The sequence below is a fragment of the Manis pentadactyla genome, chromosome 4, assembly GCF_030020395.1.
Source record: "Manis pentadactyla isolate mManPen7 chromosome 4, mManPen7.hap1, whole genome shotgun sequence".
In the NCBI taxonomy this organism is placed as follows: Eukaryota; Metazoa; Chordata; class Mammalia; order Pholidota; family Manidae; genus Manis; species Manis pentadactyla.
In genome coordinates this window covers 73,057,184-73,077,521 of record NC_080022.1, presented here as the reverse complement: position 1 = coordinate 73,077,521, position 20,338 = coordinate 73,057,184, and the positions used below count along the sequence as shown (strand labels likewise).

At 35.3% G+C, this 20,338-nt stretch overlaps 1 protein-coding gene across 5 annotated transcripts in view; it reads left to right on the top strand.

The window, feature by feature from the left end:
* Positions 1–20,338, top strand: part of COL24A1 (collagen type XXIV alpha 1 chain) — a 377,298-nt gene that overhangs the window by 318,155 nt on the left and 38,805 nt on the right. For all 5 annotated transcript variants that reach the window (XM_036890301.2, XM_057500389.1, XM_057500388.1 and 2 more), the window contains 4 exons: positions 17,397–17,504; positions 19,193–19,300; positions 19,386–19,439; positions 20,016–20,078. In XM_036890301.2, the coding sequence (XP_036746196.2) occupies positions 17,397–17,504; positions 19,193–19,300; positions 19,386–19,439; positions 20,016–20,078 (333 nt within the window). The remainder of the gene's footprint in view (positions 1–17,396; positions 17,505–19,192; positions 19,301–19,385; positions 19,440–20,015; positions 20,079–20,338) is intronic.

Sequence of the window (20,338 nt, the reverse complement as noted above, 5' to 3'; positions counted from 1 at the left end):
TGCTGCTGGTTTCTAGCAACAAAATAAACATTTTCTAATAACCCTACATCCTTCTCCAATACTGCAAAAACACTTAAAGGACAGTAATTTGATGGCTAAGAGAAAGCTGATACTAAATGTAAATAAAATACTCTAAGCCTTATGCCTAGAATCTGCCACACTATTTTCATTATCTGCATGTGTGAAGGCTCATCCATGAAATAAAATCACTGGCTCTATGTAGAATAGACAAGAAGGAAGGGGACTTAAGGTCAGATGCTAAGGCCACTTGCACACTGAGGGTGATTCCAAAACCCATTTAGGATTTTTGATTATCAACAGGGCTGTTTGGTTACAACCAACCAAACATGGGTACATGAATTGCCCATATGTATGGATTGCCCCAAGTTCTGCCCATTGGAAAGAGTTTTCTTCATTGAGATCTTTCAGGCTTTAATGCAACAGCCATCCACTTCTACCTGATACTGACATTCAGTGTAGCTCTTTCTATAAATTAGGCCTGAGCTTTTTCTTCCTCTATTAACTGGCAAAGGTAATTCTCTGGGAAGGCTAAAGTAACAGTAATATCCTGGAAATCTCAATTGCCTGCTTACCTATTTTGTTCATGCTTTCTGGACCTGCTAGGGCCCAGTCTCAATATATACTATTTCCATTTAGGACTAGAATGCTACTGTGCACATCCAATTTTATGATTCAGGGGGTCAGATATCACCCAGTTCATAATGGGCAGTTCATAGCCATTTGATGTCTCAGTGTCAGTTACTCAATTTTAACCAGAGCAAACCTGGAACTTCTTTCTAAATGGGAAATTATGTTTGGCAAAAGAAGGCATGGTTTACCTCCAAAACTTTGTGGATATAAGTTATGATTCTCTTATGAGGGGTTATCAAAGATCCCTATAGCATTTCTATCAGCCACGGATCCTTCTGTTATCACTGAATCTACTCACTCATGAGGTCCAAATTACAAGGTAAGTTACAGAGCATCCTGAATCTGCTGCAGTGCCTTCTCTCAGGATCCACTCAAAACTAGCAAGCTGGCAAAGAATAGGTATCTTTCCAAAGGAGATACCCAAATAACCAGTAATCACATGGAAGATGCTCAACATCACTAATCATTAGAGAAATGTAAGTCAAAACTACAATTAGATACCATTTCACAACGATTAGTATGGCTATTATCAAAAACAAAACAACACAACAGCAAACACAAAAAAACAGAAAATAACAAGCATGGGTAAGGGTAGAAAGGCATCAGGACCTTTATGTATTGCTCCTGGGAGTGTAAAGTGGTGCAGCTGCTGTGAAAACAACAGTGGCTCCTGAAAAATGAAACATATAATTACTGTACGATCCAGCAAATCTACTTCTTGAGTATATGCCCAAAAGAACTGAAAGCAGAAATTCAAACGGATTATTTGTACACCATTGTTCATAACAGCATTATTCACGATAGCTGATAGGCGTCAATAACCCAAATAGCAACGGACAGTTAAATAGATAAAGCAAATGTTTTACAAATTGACTCCAAAGTCCAGAGATGTTCACCAAACATTGTGCTCCTTGCACTGCGATGAGCAGTACAAAGGGCAGTCACTCCCCTCCGCTTCAGAGGAGATGTGCTGGTGTACCCCCTAAACCACTGCTCCTAGGAGCTTCTTCCATTTAGCAGGTCCTGAACTTTTCAATCCTAGCCTCTGGCGTATCTTTAGGATCCTTGTTCTTTTTCAGTCTCCAGCCCCAGTTAGTATGATGTCCTCAGTTTAATGGACCTGCATGATATTTTGTGAGATTCCAAGATGATAAAGGTGCCCCTCTGGTCTATTTTAAGGACAGAAAGGAAAACTGAGTTGACATAGCATTGAGGTAAGGCATTAAAGGGATACAGCTCTCCCTGCCACATGAAGGCAAGCAGACTGCTTCTGCTGCTTTACTGATAGGAATGTGGGCAGGATGTGGTGTTGCTCTGTCAGTAGCTGCTGTTGCTAACAGCAGTGTTGTCTCTAAAGATGCCATATCAGAAACTGCAGCTGTGATTGGCATCCGCACACAATTAACTTTGTAACCCTATTTGGTGTTTGCACCAGCCGAACAGGTGAGTAAGATGGATATGCGGTATGGTAGGATCACTACCTTGCATCTTTCCAGTCTCTGTGGTAGTAGCACACACAGTTTTCCTCAGGGGTGAGGTTAATAAGCACCGTTTTCTGCAGGAATGTGTATTACCCTGGTTTACTGTAGGGAGAGGTAGCTGGAGGGGCTTCTACTTATCTCTCCCCTTCCTACCATAATAGCCTTTACTATGAGTTAGGGATTTCATAGTGCTCTGAGATTAGAGGAAAAAAGCAAATAAATGGGTTCATAGTCCCCATGGATCAACTTGGAAAAGAAATTGGGTCCAGACTCTACTTATCACCTGGCCTCATAAACTTCCACTAGACAAGAGTGCCATGATGGTATTTTGGATTTCCAGGTTCAAATCCAATCTTCATCAATCCAAATCCAATGTCTAACAGCCCCCAGGAAAGCAGAGAGTTTCTTTTCCCAGCGTTCAGAGACCTAGTAAATGACCCCTGGGCCCTCTGAAGAATTTCTGGGGAAGGAGTCAATGTATATCTCTATGAATACATTGCAGGATTCCTCTTCAGAGAGAAGCTGCCTCCCCTAGATCAAGTGTTTCTGGTCTCGGAAATGGCTTGGATCTGGGAACTGAATGAGAGGCCTTGAATTGCAACTACAGTGACTTGAATTAGGTTTGTGCCCAATGGACCTAGAATTCTTACGCTTATATATCTATCAATATATTGGTAATAGGCTGAACTGATATATTTAATTTCCATGGATCTTTGGTCAGTTAACCATCACTGCCAACCATTCTGATACCACTTCATCCTATGGCTTATTGTGATCATTGTTCCTACTTTTTCTCTCGTAGTAAAACACTATTACCTAGACTCAACCACTCATAGAGTACAATATTTCCATTTAAATCAGGAGACCTTATTCTCATGACATTTGTGACACCTTGGTAAAGAGTGTTCTTTCATCCCTTCAGGGGCTGTATTTAGGGGATGGTGATTACATTGTGATGACAAAAATTTATCCCCACATATTTATCCTTAGTTTTTGGACCTATACAGTATTCTAGGGAAGCTGTAGCATTTCAACCTCATTGGCTGTAGGCCACAGTTGAATCCACTCTTCAAATTGCAAGTCTACCAAACTATTCATGGGGCTGCAAGGTGCTTGAGCAAGGGCTGCTTCCACAGGCAAGAAGATTAAGTGGGACAGGAGGTTCAGAGTTCTTAGCCTTGCCCGTGTCTGCTTAAATATCTCAATCCCTTGTCTCGGAATTCAGCTCTTTCTCCACCCATTGTCCTGATCTTGCTAATAGAAATTATAGGAAATGTATTTATTGCTAAAGGAGGGAGCCATTTAGCAGGAATTCAGATCTCCATTAGAAGGATTCAGCCAATCAACTGCAAGCCAGCAAAGGCAGAACCAGGGGAATAAATATCTCAGTCTCCTTCCCCTGTCCTCCAGTCCCCTGGCAATATATTCAATAGCCAAACTCAACCAAATAACCGTGGATAATAGGGGCAGTCTGTACGAACAGGAACGACTCTTTTATTACTGACATTGTTTAGAATTGCCAGGGTATAATGATGAAAAAAAAAGCAGTTTTATTATTATTTTGAAAATTCACCACTGACAGTGCACTTCCTTACTGTCTGCACCAAGCATGGGCTTCCTCCCATCTGCCTCCCCTTGGTGTCACAGCCCAGCAGCTGAAAGAGAAGGGAGCCTTCTGGGTCATAGAGTAGGGTAAAGGAGGGCAGAGATTAGATCTCAAAAGACAAACAGAAAACATCCAGCCAACTCTATTTAAGTTCTCATTTATATATGGTCTCTATCAGCAGCCTATTCCAGGTGTCAGTAGACCACACCCAGTGAGGCAAATTGGCTGATTTTTATGTGACCTGTGAGTCAAGAATGGTTTTTACATTTTCAATGGTAGAAAAAAATGAAAAGAAAAATGATTTGTGACACATGAAAATTACACAAAATTTAAAGTTCAGTATCCACAAATTAATTTTATGGAGCATAGCCACAGTCATTTATTTACGTATGGTTGCTTTTGAACTACCATGGCAGAGTTGAGTAGTTGCAACAGACATCAATGGCCCACAAACTCTAAAATATTTACTGTCTGGCCCTCTTACAGAAAAAGCTGGCTGACCCTTTGTATTATCACACTGTTATTATTACTACGGCTTTGCAATGTGTTCCCATATTTAGTAGCTCATGTCTCCCTTCTTTGCACTTTTACTACATACATTTGAGATTTGAGATTAAATTTGTAAAAAAAACCTTGAATGTCATTTGGTTTGCCTTGAATTTACAGGTTTATTTGGGGAAAATTAATATCTTATCATTTTAGTTATTTAATAGATTAAATGTTTATTCTTATCTTCTCTTTTCCTACAATAGAGTCTCTCCATAATAATAATAGCAAAAACTCCTATATTGCATAGTATGTGCCAGCTACCAAGATAAGGGTTTGGCTGTATTAACATTAATCTTTACAATCTTGTAAGATAGATGTAATTATTATCCTTATTTTATACATGAAGAAACTGAGGTCAATTATACCTCAATTTTTAAATAAACAAATAAAAAAACTGAGGCACTGAGAAAGTAGTTGCATAGCTACAAAGGCAGTCTCACTGCATATTCTTTGCCTTATCAATGTGCAGTATTGCCCCTCAATAAAGGCCTTATGCATTCTTAATTTTTATTTTATTTTCTAGTTTGTTATTACTGGTTGAACTATTACTGATTTGGGTTATATTTATACCACCAGATATTTTTATTTCTAAAACCTTATTGTTGTGATTCTACTTGGTATTTAGGTAGGTAATATCATCTTCAAATAATGGCAGGCTTCTCTCCATCCTTACACTCATCTCTTTCTTTCGGCACAAGTTGTCAGGGGCTTTCAGTGTTATATTAATCAATAGCAACAATAGTGTACATCCTTCTGTTCTTCCGATCTCAGAGCCAAGGTATCTAGAATTTCTCCATTAAGAATGTTTGCTATCTTAATTCTGTATTTTCCTTGTCCTATACTATCTTTTTTGTTGTTGTTTCATCTTCTCTTTCCTGAAGCCCATTGGATAAGCTGAATTTTCTTTTGCTGCTTTAAAAGTTGCCCATTCTTTTTTGGCTGATGTTCTTATAGCAGTTGCATTGAACTTAAGAACCAAATATGTTTTTATTTAAATATATTGATTTATTTAATACGTCACTGTATCTCCCTTCTAACAAAAGTATTTGTGTGTGCTCTTATGTCTATTTATTTAATTTGCTTATTATATACATTGTTTTTATAAGCCATTCCATGCCTTCATCATTTTTTCATATTGCCTAGGATTTTGGCTTTTAGTTTTCATGCTTTCACTTTCTATTACCTTTGTTGTTTCTTCTTAAAGAGAGTAGCAAACTTAAAACTAATCCCTATTACATTCAATATCCCTTGTAGAATCTCCTGAATTTGTTTCTATTATTGAGTACTTCCTCCAAAAAGTATTTTCAGTATCGGTATGTGTGAGGCACCTTCTGAGTCCTCATATACATACAAATAATGTTATTATGCTCTCACATTTATATGACACATCAACCCTGTACTAGAGGTTCTAGTCAATGTATAAGGTTCTAATCAGTGTAATAAAAAGAAATAAAGGCCATCCAGACTGTAATGGAGGAAATAAAACTGTCTTTAATTCACATCATCATCCATGTGGAAAAGCCTTCAGAATCTCCAAGAGAACTAAGAAAATTTAGCAAGGTTGCAGTATGCAAGATAAATGAAAACAAATGAATAGCATTTCTATATACCAACAATGAAAAATCAAAAGTTGATATTTAAAAAGCAGTACTTACAGTAGTGTCAAATGGGATAATCTAACCAAAACAAAAAAAAATGCAAACCTGTGTGCTGAAAACTATAAGACATTGATGATAGAAATTAGAGACCTAAATTAGTTGAGTATATACTATGTTTATGGATCAGAAGACAACATACTATTAAGACATCAATTATGCTATCCATTAAATTGTTAAATATTTACATATCATGTGACCCAGCCATTCCACCCCTAGCCAAGAGAAATTAATGCATAAGGCCACAGAAACACTTGTACATGACTATTCATAGCAGCTTTCTTGCTAATAGCCCCAAACTAGAAACAACCCAAATGTCCATGAAAAGTTGAATGGATAAGCAAATTATGGTATATACATACAATGAACAATTAGTTTGCAATAAAAAGAATGAGGTATGAATATGTGCTATGTGAATGAATTAATTAATTTCATAAAAAATTTGCTGAGTGGGAAAAAAACAAGTAAAAAAGGGCACGTAATATGTGATTCCACTTACATAAAATTCTAGAAATTGCAAACTAATCTGTATTGACAGAAAGCAAATCAGTGGCTTCCTATAGATGGGAGTTTATGTGGGGAGGTGTGAAAAGGAGGGCTTACAAAGGAACAGAATATTTCTGTGGGGAGAGAATTTTATCCTGACTGGTTTTGCAGGTGTATCTTTTATGCCAACTTATCAAGTTATATACCTTGCAATTTACTTCATGTCAATTATACCTCAATAAAATGTTGTTATATAAGGAGGTAGGGGGAGAGAGATATGACACTGAACAATAAGTAGGAGTTAATAATTAGGATAATAATTGTGAGTGAGGAAAGGAGATTGACTCTGAAGGAAGAAGTAGCACAATAAATAAATAGATTAAGGTAGAAAGTTAATTTTAAATGAGAGAACCTTGAGCATATTTATATGCTAGAAGGACCTAGTGGAGACGGAGAGGCTGAAAACTTAATCAAGGGAAAGGAGAATCTGAGACTGAATTAGACAATAAAACTTTCATATTCTTCCTCCATTTCCTAAATTATTCTGCTGGTTGGGGGATCATTTTTAAAAAACAGTTTCTGAGCCACATGTTCCTTTATGTAAGATTAATGTAAAAAGCTCATTGAATTTTGTAATGAAAGAAATTGAAATGAATTACAACAATGTTGAAAAATGCTGCAGTACATCTTCCAGGGCCCTGAAGTTGAATGGCATCTGGTTTTTGCTATTAATAAGCAATTACATATCAGATTATAATTCATCATCTCCTACTTTGTAGTATTTTCAAAGAATAAGTTAGAAATACTTCGCATGCATACTTTGGATATTAGGATGTCATAGGTATTGAAGTGTTTTGTATCCATCAAAATAAAAGCAAAATAGCTTTCCCTTGAGAAACCCCCTTTTTTTAACTCCAAGGTTTGCACATGCTATTGGTATTTATGAATATGGAATATTTTCTACAAATGTCTCTGCTCCCTGTAGAATATTTGGTATGAAATGAAAATGATGATGCTTTATAGGGAAGTGCTTTGTTCAGTGAAGTTAGATAGTAATGGCTAATTAGGCATTAGGGAAAATTATTTTTAAGATAATTATTTCTGAAACCTACTATGGTCATAGAAAAACCACTTAAGAGAAAGTAATAAAATCTTTAAGTATTAGCAAATTTGCTGGAATATTTTCAACAAAGGATAAGGACGTCTTTCAATTGGTTATTTTTTTCTTTTTTCTTCTTTTTTTTTTTTTCTTCCAATCATGGCACCATGGTGTTTCTTGGCTTACCTTTAAAGACTGCTGGATTTTTCCACTGAGAAAAATATTTATTCTGGGATTTCTAGTATTACGCAACTGCCTGATTTTTCCTAAACAATGTTCTTTCTTTTTTTGATGTGGCCAACGAGTTAAAGAATTTCTGGCATACTCACTCTGCAGTTTCAATATTTTTTCAAGGTCATGTGACTATACCTGAAGGATAGTATTGAGGAGGCTCAGCTGTCTGTGTGAATTTCCTCCTTATAAATGAGTTTTGAGACTAGTCAACTTAGCACATCTGTAGTAAATGAGTCTACCATGCTGTTTTCATTGAGTTGGACTTCTGCACAAGCATAGTGCCTCAATCATCTATGAAAAAGAAAAACAACTTTTCCCTGCAAAGATCATAAATCCATTTGTCATCAAAAGGAAGGCTTACCAGTCTTTATTTTTTATTGCTGCAACTAATAAAATTGGTTATTGGAAAAAGGGAAAGAAACAAAACCAACAACTTGACTTAGGACAAATCAAGGCCTTTCAATCTTGACTTTACACTTTGTCAGATGAACACAAACTCAAGTGTTTTCTAAAATGAGACACTTGTCCTAAAAGAACATTGAGAGTCTTTAGTTGTGGATTGTGTCCAGTGTAGGAAGGAAAAACACACTTCACCAGTCCACTCATAATCCAAGCATAGAGTAGCAGGGCCACCATGAAAGACTTTATTAGAAGCCCAGCAGCCCTGCCACCATCCTGGCTATGGATTCTCTAGTCTTTGAACTAGCTAGTCACACTAAAGAAACTTTTGTTTCTAAGAAGATACATTTCTTTCTTCATGGTTTTGGGGAAAGAAATATGCCTGCATAGGCCAAATTTACATTCAGTGAATCCTGTCAACTCTTCTTATTCAGAGGTTGATTATCCAGTTATGACTTACCTGATTGCTACTCTCTCCTCCTTCTTTTCCCTGCTGCTTGTTTTGGTCCATCTGCTGTTCATTAGCAACTCTTCCAGAACAGACAAAACTCAGTCTGTTTGGCTGCTTATTAGCAACAAAATGAAAGATTTACTTAAGGATGTAGCTTTCCTAGTTGAATCCTTCCATGACTCTCAATCCCGTAAAGTTGATATTCTTTGTGGAGTGTTGTTGCTTCATGATCTAGCCTCTGTTTACATTTCCAGTCTTGTATTCTTTCCCTGCACATGTGCTGTGCATTTCAGTCATAATAACAGCTAACAATTATTAAATGTTTACCAAGTGCTGGGCACTATTCAAGGTGCTGGGTAGGTATAAAGTTATTTAATCTTCACAAGGGAAGTATAGCGATAATCTTCAGGCTACAGAAAAGGAAGGTGAGACTCAGAGAAACTAAGTAAATTGTCCAAGTTCGCACAGACAACAAATAACAGGGCAGAATTCAACACCAGGCAATCTAGATTAAGGACCTATGTTCTTAACCACTATGCTAAACTCCTTCAAGGACCCTTAATTACTTCAACATTCCCCCTGAAACAGTGGTATTTCCCTCACTTTCATGCCTTTTCTGTGTAATTTATGCCCTGTGTTTGGAATGTTCTTCATCTTTCCTTCTAACTTTAGGTTGAAGAACTTCCTGATCTTTCAGGACTTAATTGAACTCTTGTTACATCCTTCAAACACTCTTCCTTGGGCTTTCCAGTCAGAGTTAAGCATGCCTGTCTGAACTTGTCTACTCTCTGCACACTGCTTCCATCAAAGCATGGATCATATGGTTGCCAATTACTTATTTTCATGTCTTTCTGACATGAAAGATTGCAAAGTCCTATAAAATTAGGGTTGTGTTTTATTCATGTCTATCCCTAGCACCTAGCACAGGTGAAGGTAGTAAAGAAAGGTATTTACTTCACATAGATGCTCAGTAAATATTTGAGTAATTAGTATTCTTTGCATGATAACTATAACTTTAGAAATCTGATTTTAAAGTTAAGATGTGTTAGCTACTTAACATCTTAAGCATCATCTCTAAATGAGAACAATAATAATCAATCATACGATTTTTATGAGAATCAAATGAGATATTGTACATGAAGGGTTTAGTAGACTGTATGTACTTACTGAGCTGTTACTATTTTTCCATAATAATTATTCATGTTTAAATAGCATTATTTCATTCAGCTAAGACTACCTTCATAGTCTTAAAATGAGCAGTGAGGAAATCTATCAGTGAACAAAATGGGCAAAGATCTGTCTTCATGCAACAGTAGGAAATATTTTTTAACTAAAAAAGTCACAATGCACTATGGAACAATCTAGTAACTGGATAGTAGTCTATAAATAAAAACATCAGGTAATTCCAAATTGTGGTAAGTGCTATGAAAGAAATAGAGTTTTGAGATGGAGCATAATGAAAAATAGACTATAGACGGAGTAGACTATGGAGGCCTCTCTGACAAGGTTATACTTGAGTTGAGGACTGAAGGTAAGACTAAGCCAGGTATGTAAAGACTGAGGGAAGAACATGCCATGTGAAGGAACCAAAGTGAAAAAATCTGCAGTCAGAAAAGAGTTTGGCATGTTCGCAGGATTATCAGAGGATCAAATGAAATAGCATGAGTGCAGATTTGTTACTTTTGAAATAAAAGACGTTTATTTTTTCATATTTCTTCCTAGACAAGTCTAAGAGCCAAAGTATAGAAGAAATATCCTGTTTCAGGCCCTGTTAGTCCTGTAATTATGAGTTGAGACCTGGGTAAAGATGATTTCATAAGATATACTAATTTTGACCAATATTATAGTGGCATTTGCACTGTCCATTTTGAAAGACTGAAAAACCACCAGTTGTTCTAATGGAAATGTATAATTTCTGTGTGTTAAACAATGTTGAAATGCCTGCATTCATTAAGGCTGAACAAGAGGTAGTTTTGTATACTCTTTGAAATAGACTTAAGTCAAGAAGACAGACCTTTTGTCTTCACTACCTTAAGACTTGCCTCGACCCTGCTCCAAATTCCATAGCTTTAATGCATTTAGAAATTCGAGACTAAAGTTACCTCCTAAATTTGGCATACAGCTCATTCATAAGTCTTATTTCTAGCATTTGGCCACATTACTTATTATTGTCACTATAGGAAAATATTATAAATGCTACATAAATAATGCCCTGCAAATAATCACCTAATAATTACAATCCCACATACTCTTAAACAGCCAGTTCTTTCCTAGGAAGGATATATTTAGTAAACCAAATAAAATGATAAATTCCTATTTAAATAGAAGTATTTTTAGGTGCTTGGAATGAAGAAAGCAACTATTACTTTTATAATTCATTGGTTTGCTGGTGTAACAAAAAAATACAGTATGTTGCCTAATGCAAAAATATTTGAGGGCATCATAATTACTCTTTTTTACTATAGAAAGTAAATTAATTTTGGTTACTATTTCTCACACAGTAAATAACAAAAAAACAATACTGTGAGTGCAGAGGGTGCTTGGCTGTAGAGAAAGGAAAAAACTGTTTTCCTAGTAATTTTCAATGTGGTAGTAAAAAGAAAAACATCAACCAATTGAAGTTCAGTGTCAGTTTTAAAATTATGATTCTACTGTTAATAAATAAATGAGTTAACCTAAAAATATTTATCATTTCACTCAACATAATTATAAAGATAGTATTCCTTTGCTAGTCCTCTTTAAAGTGTGGCTTTCTGTTATTGCCTGTGTTTAACAAGTTTTCTTCCTTTCTTCCTTCTTAATATGCTTGTTTCAATCCCTATTAGAATAAAATGGCTAACCTGAGAGTCCTGGGGAATAACAGAGTGGTATTCTGTTTGGTATGTTTATTATGATACACAAACCAGTCATTGTTCCAAAATCTCTCTGTGTATGTGTTTTTTTTTTAATGTGTGCAGTGGGACACTGCACCTTCCTGTATCCTTCATGCTGTACTAGAAAGAAGGCAGATTTATACTTAAACTACTCTTTCCTTTCCCCACTGGGAAGTCCAAGTGAAAGGCAACACCCTCTTTTCTTAACTGACACCAGATTAAATGAAATGATACAACTATATTGCTGTTACAGCTTCTGATACGTAGAAGACACAGAATATAAAGTGACTTGTGTGGTTCATGTTGTTCTTATTGTCATTACTGAGCAGAATATTTGTTTCCTTAGAATCCTAAGGCTTAAGCAGTCTTAGATTTCAGTCTGGCCAAAATTGACACTTACCTGCAGGTTCAAACCCATGTAAGGATATAAATTTGCAACTAGTAGATAAGTAAGTTCTGGAGATCTAATGCTCAGCATAGTGATTACAGTCAACATTACTGTGAATTTCAAAGATGCTAAGCACTAAAATCTTAACTGTTCTCAACACAAAAAAGATAACAATGTTGCATGATAAAGGCATTTGCTAACAGCTAATGTAGTTAATTATATTGTGATATATGAATGTATGAAACCAACATGATATACACCTTAATCTTACATAATATTTTATTTCAATTATTTCTCAATTTAAAAAACTGTTTCAGCTGGGAATCTGGCTTCTGTCAGGAAAATGAAAGTATCTGACTATGAGACTTCACGTACTCTTATCATTCTGTCTTTTTTAAAGACTTAAGTAAACTGTTCATTGGTTTCAGTATCTCAACAAATTAATAATAATTGTGATTATAAAGCTTTTCAAATTTACTCAGAATGACTTACCATTTACTGATTGGATGTAGACAAATCATGTAGAAGACACTGGAAAGAATGTCTAGGGATTAACATCTGTTTCTCTTGAAAGAAAATTACTCATCCATCTGTGTATTCATAATGAGAAATGTTTGTTCTCTACTTGTATGAAATATTATTTGGATCTTTGTACAGAACACTCTGCTATCCTCAAATTTCTCTCTAAGAAACCAACATGCACAGTAAATTACTTGGAGCCCATTCGTTGTGGTGTGTTAAATGTCTGATAGCACTGCAAGTAAAATATAGTTTCTAGTATACAGTTAATCCTAAGGATAAGTTTTATGGTCCTTAGGAGTCTCAGCTAAAAATACCTATTGGCTTCAGCAGTATCTTAATGTCCATTGTCCAGGCATCACCCAAAAGATAAATTTAGTTTTCTGGTGGACAATAGATGTCTTTAAGATTGCCTAAAATTACAAGTAGAGTGAAGTGAAGTAGTACTATTTTGGAATTCTGGATTGTTGAGGTATCCTAAAATCATCTATGGTAATCTGTCATATGATGCATATCTTCTCCCTATGTATCCATTACTTCTATAATACTTCCAGGGATAGGATACTCATGGCCTTGCAAAACAACCTACTTTTTTTGGAAAAATTCTTATGCTGATCTATATTCTGTAACTTAAATTTTCACCTACTTTAACTCTGGAGCTACTTTGTTGGACTAAGTCTGTTTGTTTTGCTTGCTTACATACCCTTCCTTCCACCTTTTATATAAGGCGTTTTAGAAGCTTCCTCTGCAGTCCTCCGGTTTCTTTAAATCATCCACCTGTTACTGTTGTTTGGCGGAAGAGTGCTTGCTATTCATCACAGTTTTATATTTTAAAATTTGTTTTTCCTATAAAGTTACATCCTATCAGAGACCTGACCATTGATATAACACCTATGTCTTCTCTGAACATTTTTGAAATAATATACCCCAAGTCGCAGACCACTATGACTGGGTTTGCTTTCATTTGCATTGGTGAACTCTGAAATGACACCATCTCACAACGCCAAAGTTCTCATTGTTCATGGGGAAAGGACACTACTGATAATCTAGCCCAGAGATGTGGAGCAAAAAGGCTCACAGACCAAATTAAGTCAAATCAGTGTAAAGCACCAAGGAGCAAGGGGAAAGAAATGGAGTAGGTTAACGCACTGAGGATAAGGTGCAGGCAACGTGGAAGAACCATGCCACCTGAATCCGAAGTCCACAATGTAGATCCCTCTCTCCCTCCCCCTTCTCCTTTCCCGTTTTCTCTCTCTCCTCCATCTCACCCTCCTTCCTTCTCTCTCTGTTTCTATACTCCCTTCTCCAATCCTCTACAAGGGTTTTGCCCTCATAATGGTTCCTTACAAATATTGAGAGCTACTAATATAAAGAAATGGTGAGAGATAAAGTGGTTGAAGTAGACTGAGACAAAAAAAGATATAAAGTCATGAAAAATATCAAGCTATATTCTATAGGTATCTCCCTATAAATACCTGGTGCATAGCACCTAGTGATATAAAATACATTTTTATTTTTTGTTTTAGTGTACTTTGTGGTCAGGAAGAAAATCTACTTAGAAAAGGTAATTAAAAAATTACACTGAATTATTTTTTACCATAAGTAAGAGAATGAAAACACATGTGATGATATAATTTAGAAGAAATAGTATTGAGGGGAAAAGGAAAAATGCTCTAGTATTAAATTCAAAACTATCTTTACCTATAAATCCTATACCCCTAACCAGACCTTCCACTGAAATGACTCTAGTAAATCATCTCTCCAACCACATTTATAACTTTGAGGACATGTTTATCATACGATCCAGTTCCACTCCACCTTCTCAGTAATTCCTTTTCTGATTAGCACCAAAGGTAACTTCCCCTTTTCTGAACCTTGTCTAGTATTTAATTTGTATGCCTTTTCTCATCTGGAAAACTTTTTTTTTTTTCTGCCTTTATTATAACTATTTACATATTAAATTCTATCTTTTTCACTTAATTTTAAACTCCTTGAAAACAAAAACCATATTTTATTTATATTTGTATTCCCTACAGGGATTCCCATGGTACCTTCCTTACACATAGATGATACTCAACTGATAATATTTATTGAATTCATGGAAGAACCATTGTACAACACAACTTAGTATCCCAGGAATAAACTCAGAAAGTAACAATTTCTTATAACAGGAGTCAGCAATTTTTCTGTAAATATTAACTATTTTAGGCTTTATAGGGAAAAAAAATCAAGGGTATTACTTAAGTATGTAAGTAACAAGAGAGAAAATACATTTTCACAAATTTTTCTTTATGAAATTCAAAATGTCATTTAGTACAATTTTTTATAATATGTTTACTAATGAGGAAAATAGAATCCTTTGAGTGGGGGTGATGTGAATAACATTCAGCTTATTTTAGTTCCCTATCATCAAAATTTTATTTTCATCTGTCAATGCTAACCTCTAATGAGATTTTACATATTTTATATAGTTTGTCTTTGAAAATTCTTTTCACACACATAGATACTCCAAATACTGTCATTCATGAGCATAGTTGAGAGTATTCATTGCTTGGAAGAAATTTATAAAATTCTGTTAGATTCTTCTTTTAATAATTTGCATTCTAGCATGTCATTATGTTGTAGATTAGCCATTTCCAATTGGATGCTAGGTGAAAACTCCTCAACTGCACAGTTAAATGGATTTTGAAATATAGAAACATCTTACATCTAGTGCTAAAAAATTCTGCTGAAACTATTTGAACTCAGAAAACCTACTAACTTCAAATTTGTATGGAAATGAAGATGGCACTGTTTTTATTTTTGACACCACAGGAAGTGTATAAAGTTGCTTGACATTACTAGTGATTCAAACATTAGTTGTCATCAGAATGACTTTATCACAGTACATATATCACATATAACCATTGTTTTGTCTGCTAATATTAGGTTGACTTGATTAATAAAATTATAGAGGCTGCATCAAAATCTAATTTCTAAATCTATTCGTCATTCAATAATACAGACTGAGGGTGGTTCATATTAAAAAATATTTCAATCTTGGTCAATATTTCAAAAAAAATCTCAGTAAATCTTTATCCCAGCTAAGCCATCAAACTGCTATGTAATAGTCAGGATATTCAGTTTCCATTTTGATTTTTAAAAATTCACAGAACTGATGAAGGTTGAATTTATGAGTCAATGGAGTTCACTCTTAACACTACTGATGCAGTAACACATACTAGACTCTAGTATTTTCCTCATTGTACCTGATGGTGAATAATATAATGAATATCTATAGCTTCAAACACCTTACATTTTCACAGGTTCTGTAAATTTGTCCAGTAAGCCTTTTTCCAATCCGTTGCTATCAATTTTATCACATTTTAGCAGATTCTACTTCTGCTTGTACTGATTTAGTATTTTAATATCTTTGAAAATATTCTCACTTGTAGTCAATGCACCAGCTATTCATACAGTTTATTTCTTCAGTCACTTCAACTCAGCATTGGCTTCTCAAATAAATACCTGAGCAGTATTTCTAACATCTATTGATTCATCAAGAGGCAAGGAAAACCACTCAGAAGCATTTGCTTGTTTTATAATTGACTGTTGATGCTGCTCCAATGTCCTGAACATTTCAAACAACTGTTGTTGCCAAAAGGCAAACAATCATATACAAGTTTATTTTGGGAACACAGTTTAATTAGGTCATTACCAATAAGTGACTTTCCTTGCTGGGCTAACAAATGAACCACTTTAGTTGCAACTTCATTTTCGTTTTTTGTGAAGAAGTTTCTTCTGTTGTGTTAAGATACTCCATTTTAAATTGCCTAATTTTTCTGTTACTTCCTGAAGTGCAAATATCTTATCAAGTGCTTGGTCTGATAATGTTGATGTATATTGTACTTTTTTTGAGCACGGCTATAGTGTCAATGTGTAATAAACTCAAAGTTCAAAGATCTAATTTGACAACAAAATAATCCATATTCCACCATGCCTTAACACAACATTCAAAGTCCACTTTTTCCTCTTTTTATTGTTTTGCCATCACCAAAACATACTGGTAATAAAACAAATAAAATAAAATGTCACAGTAAGTCAATATATGTTCAGTTTGAAACACTGTCAGGTTATAACCAATCACTGCAATTTGCAGTGCAACAAGCAGAGGTGTGAAATGATGTATGCCATAGATGGTCTCTGCCCCAACTACTCCACTCTGCTATTATAGTGCAAATCAGCCATAGATAATACAGAAGTGAATGAGCATGGCTGTGTTCCAATAAAACTTTATACATAGAAACTGCAAATATAATTTCACATCTTGAAATATTATTTTTATTTTTCTCGACATTCAGCTCACCAGCTCTACAAAAACAGGTGATGGATTGGATTTGGTTTGCAAACCATAGTTTGCTGATCTTGTTTAGGATTTGGTTTTGAGGAGATTCGCTTTACTTACTTAGCTTTATTCCTTATTAAACTGTGGTAAATTTTTTGGAATTGTGTGTAATTAAGGAATAGAATATTTTTTGAGATATAATTGATATGTAACATTATATTAGTTTCATGCATACAATATAATGATTCTATATAGAGAGAGAAAAATGATCACCACAATAAATCTAATTACATCCCTCAAAGTGTTCTTAAGGAGATATTGATCAGTTATTAGAGTTATGTACACCAGAGTTTAATACAAAAAATTAGAATACAACAAACATACTTCATACCTAGGCTACTTAAGTCAGAAGGTACTTGTGGATGTTATACTGCTTCAGTATTTTCATTTTAAAAACCAAGGACCATTACATGAACTATAATATAATTAGAGATTTTAGGTGAGCCAAAACATTATGTAAACATTTCACTTCTTTGAGAAAGTAGCCTAGGATAACTCCCAAAACTTGGCAGTGTGTCAACAGTAGCCTTTCAGAACACCAACCCCTCCTACATTTAACAAGCCTCTGGATGGATTTTCTAGGAATTGCCCCAATTTTCGTTTCTTATCTATGCTATTTAGGGCATCAGAGGCAGCCCAGGAAGAACAGGACTGGCTGGGTCTCCAGGTCCTCAAGGAGCAAAGGGTACATCAGGCCTGCCAGGAAGCCCAGGAGTTCTAGGCCCAAAGGTACTTTAATGTTTTGTTCTTGATGGATGAGCAGTATTGCCCATCCTTACCAGCCCAGAGTTCATTGGCTAGATCACTGGATGGTAAGATTAATACCTTTAAATAAAACTTGGCTAGTAATACAAACATACTAAGAAAGAAGGAAAATGTGTGGCTTTGACATACCCATCTTCTGTGAGAGCCACAGTGCATGCGATTTGCCAAAACAGCTCATTAACCCAAGACTGGAAATGTTTTAAAAAATGCTCTTTAGCTCATTTTTGTTCTTCCTCCCTCTCTATCATCCACCCTTTTCTCCAAAATAGAGAAATCTTACTCTCTTTCAGATATATTCTTTCTCAGATACACTTCCTGTTCCTCTAGGTCTGAACCCAACCTCCCTATTAATAAATCCGGAAGAGTAGGGATTATTTCTTAGAGTCAATGTGATACTAATTAAGTCCTGCATTAACATTCATTGCATGGAGTATTGTCACATGCCAATTGGCTTCCCGAACAAACCTCTTTCAGAAATATCTCAATGCAAAATTGACCTAGACAACCAAGAGACAAGTCCAGTGTCTAAAGCTATTTTATAAAAGCCTAGGATTAAGACATTGACACACTTATAATCATTACTTCTTGATATAATTTTCATAGTTCCACTTCTAAGGAATTTTCATGTATTTTGACCCATATGGGTAAACTGAAAATGATGAACAGCTGTTGACTGTTTACAATTTGAAGCTTCTGTTAATATTTGCACCATGAATATCCTTTTCCACTAAAACTCAAGATAGCTGAGCAAATGCTAACACCAGGTCAAGAATAAGATCCCTAACTCTTATATATGAATTTGCAATAAAAAGGATCTATATTTATCAAGTCCCAAAGCTCTATCTCTGTCTCAAGACAGTGGAGGATAATTTGCTAATCTTAAAGAACCTTTGGTCAAAGTCTGCCTACCTACCAAGCATTATTTTTCATTAGCCTGTCTCTAAACTCCCCTTGATTCCTAAGTTTATTTTCAGAAATGATGTGAAAGATATTGCAAGTCTCATTTCAAAGACAAACAAAAATAAATTTCAAGAAGATTTGACTTATAAAAATAAATAGTCGTGATTAAGTACATCCTTAAGGTGAACTTTAGGGATAAAAATGTTAAAGAAACCTGGGGAAAGAGAGAATAGAAATGTCTTAATGATGGGATTCAAAGATGATCATGGCACAAACCAAAGTTCACACTTCAGGAGACTCTTCTCTGTTTCTGGCATCAGTTGAATAATCTCTGCATGGTAAGGAATACACAGCAAAATAATGTCAATTCCAATAAAATACAAGTTCCATCACATATAAATACCCCTCACATATCACTCCCTTACCTCTCTCTCTCTCTCTGTAGCCTCACTATCATTCTCCTAGAAGGAGGTCCCCTAGAAGCCCCTCTGTGGGTTCCCCCTTTCCCTCCCTTTCCCACACTTATGAGCACAATCTCTGGAATTTTCTTTTTCCACTGTTACACTTCTTGTTTATTATAATCAAATATTACTTATGTGGAAAATAGTGGTGGGGAGATTGATCATGCAGAATTTGATTTCCCCAGTGCCTTGTACTATGCCTAAGGATGAGCTTGTAATTGTGTTTCATTTAAAAGCCAATATGTTTTACTAGTTCTAAAGTTAACATCACCTTTCTTTTTTGGCCCATAGGGTGAACAAGGGCCACCTGGTCAACCTGGAATTCAAGGTAAAAGAGGTCACCAAGGAGCACAGGGTGATCAAGGACCACATGGAGAGCCTGGCCTGAAAGGGCAGCCTGTACGTGCCAACTCAGAAATTCACTAAGCCCTTATTCTGCAGACTATTACACAGATAATGACTATCATATCTATCCACATTGCAGGGAGAACGTGGTGCTCCAGGTTTAACAGGTTTCCAAGGATTTCCAGGACCCAAAGTATGTTTACATGTTTTCTCTCGTCTTCTGGTTATCTAGAAAAAAAGATGTTGAAATGCCAATATTTAGTTCTGACTTGAACTTTTATTTTTTTCATCCTGCAAAATTTCAGTTGATACAGAGTTACGCATTTGAGTTTTGAACACCTTAATTTAAAAATTTGCGTAACTATATATTGTTTTAACAATATTACTGAATAATTTGCTTTTGTCCCCTCTCATTCTGTTTTCCCAACATTTCATTATGAAAATTTTCAAGCATACAACTAAGTTGAGAAAATAAGTGAACACCCAATGTACCTATTAGCTAGACCCTACCACATTTTACTTTACTTGCTTTGTTATGTACCTAGCCACCTACCCATCTCTCTCTCCCTGTCTCAAACCATATTTGGTATATTTCAAAGTAAATTGCAGCCCTCAGCACAATTCTTCCAAAATACTTAAGCATGTATATTATTATCACATTCTATTTTTTAAGAGTCAATTCTTAATAGATTGGTACAAGATTTTTTCATTTGTAAAGTGTTCATCTAGAGCTAAAGATTTTGACTTTCTGTTTTTATTGTGTTTCTAGGGTCCTGAGGGAGATGCTGGCATTGCTGGAATACTAGGTCCTAAAGGTCCTATTGGACTGAGAGTAAGTGTAAAGACATCCTATCTACCCAGAAATTGTAATTCTTTGCTGATTGTAGGAATTAGGGTTAAGCACTCTAAAGTTAATATGCTGCAAATTAATTAATAACTTAATAAAATGACTTTTAAAATAGAAACTCAGTAGAGTACATATAGAGGTTCTCAAACTTTTTCAGTTCATTTATTAGTTTGAGCAAAAGACCCCATAGACTACTCATATTTCCCAGTTCTTTAAAAAAATCATCATAATTAATATGCATACTG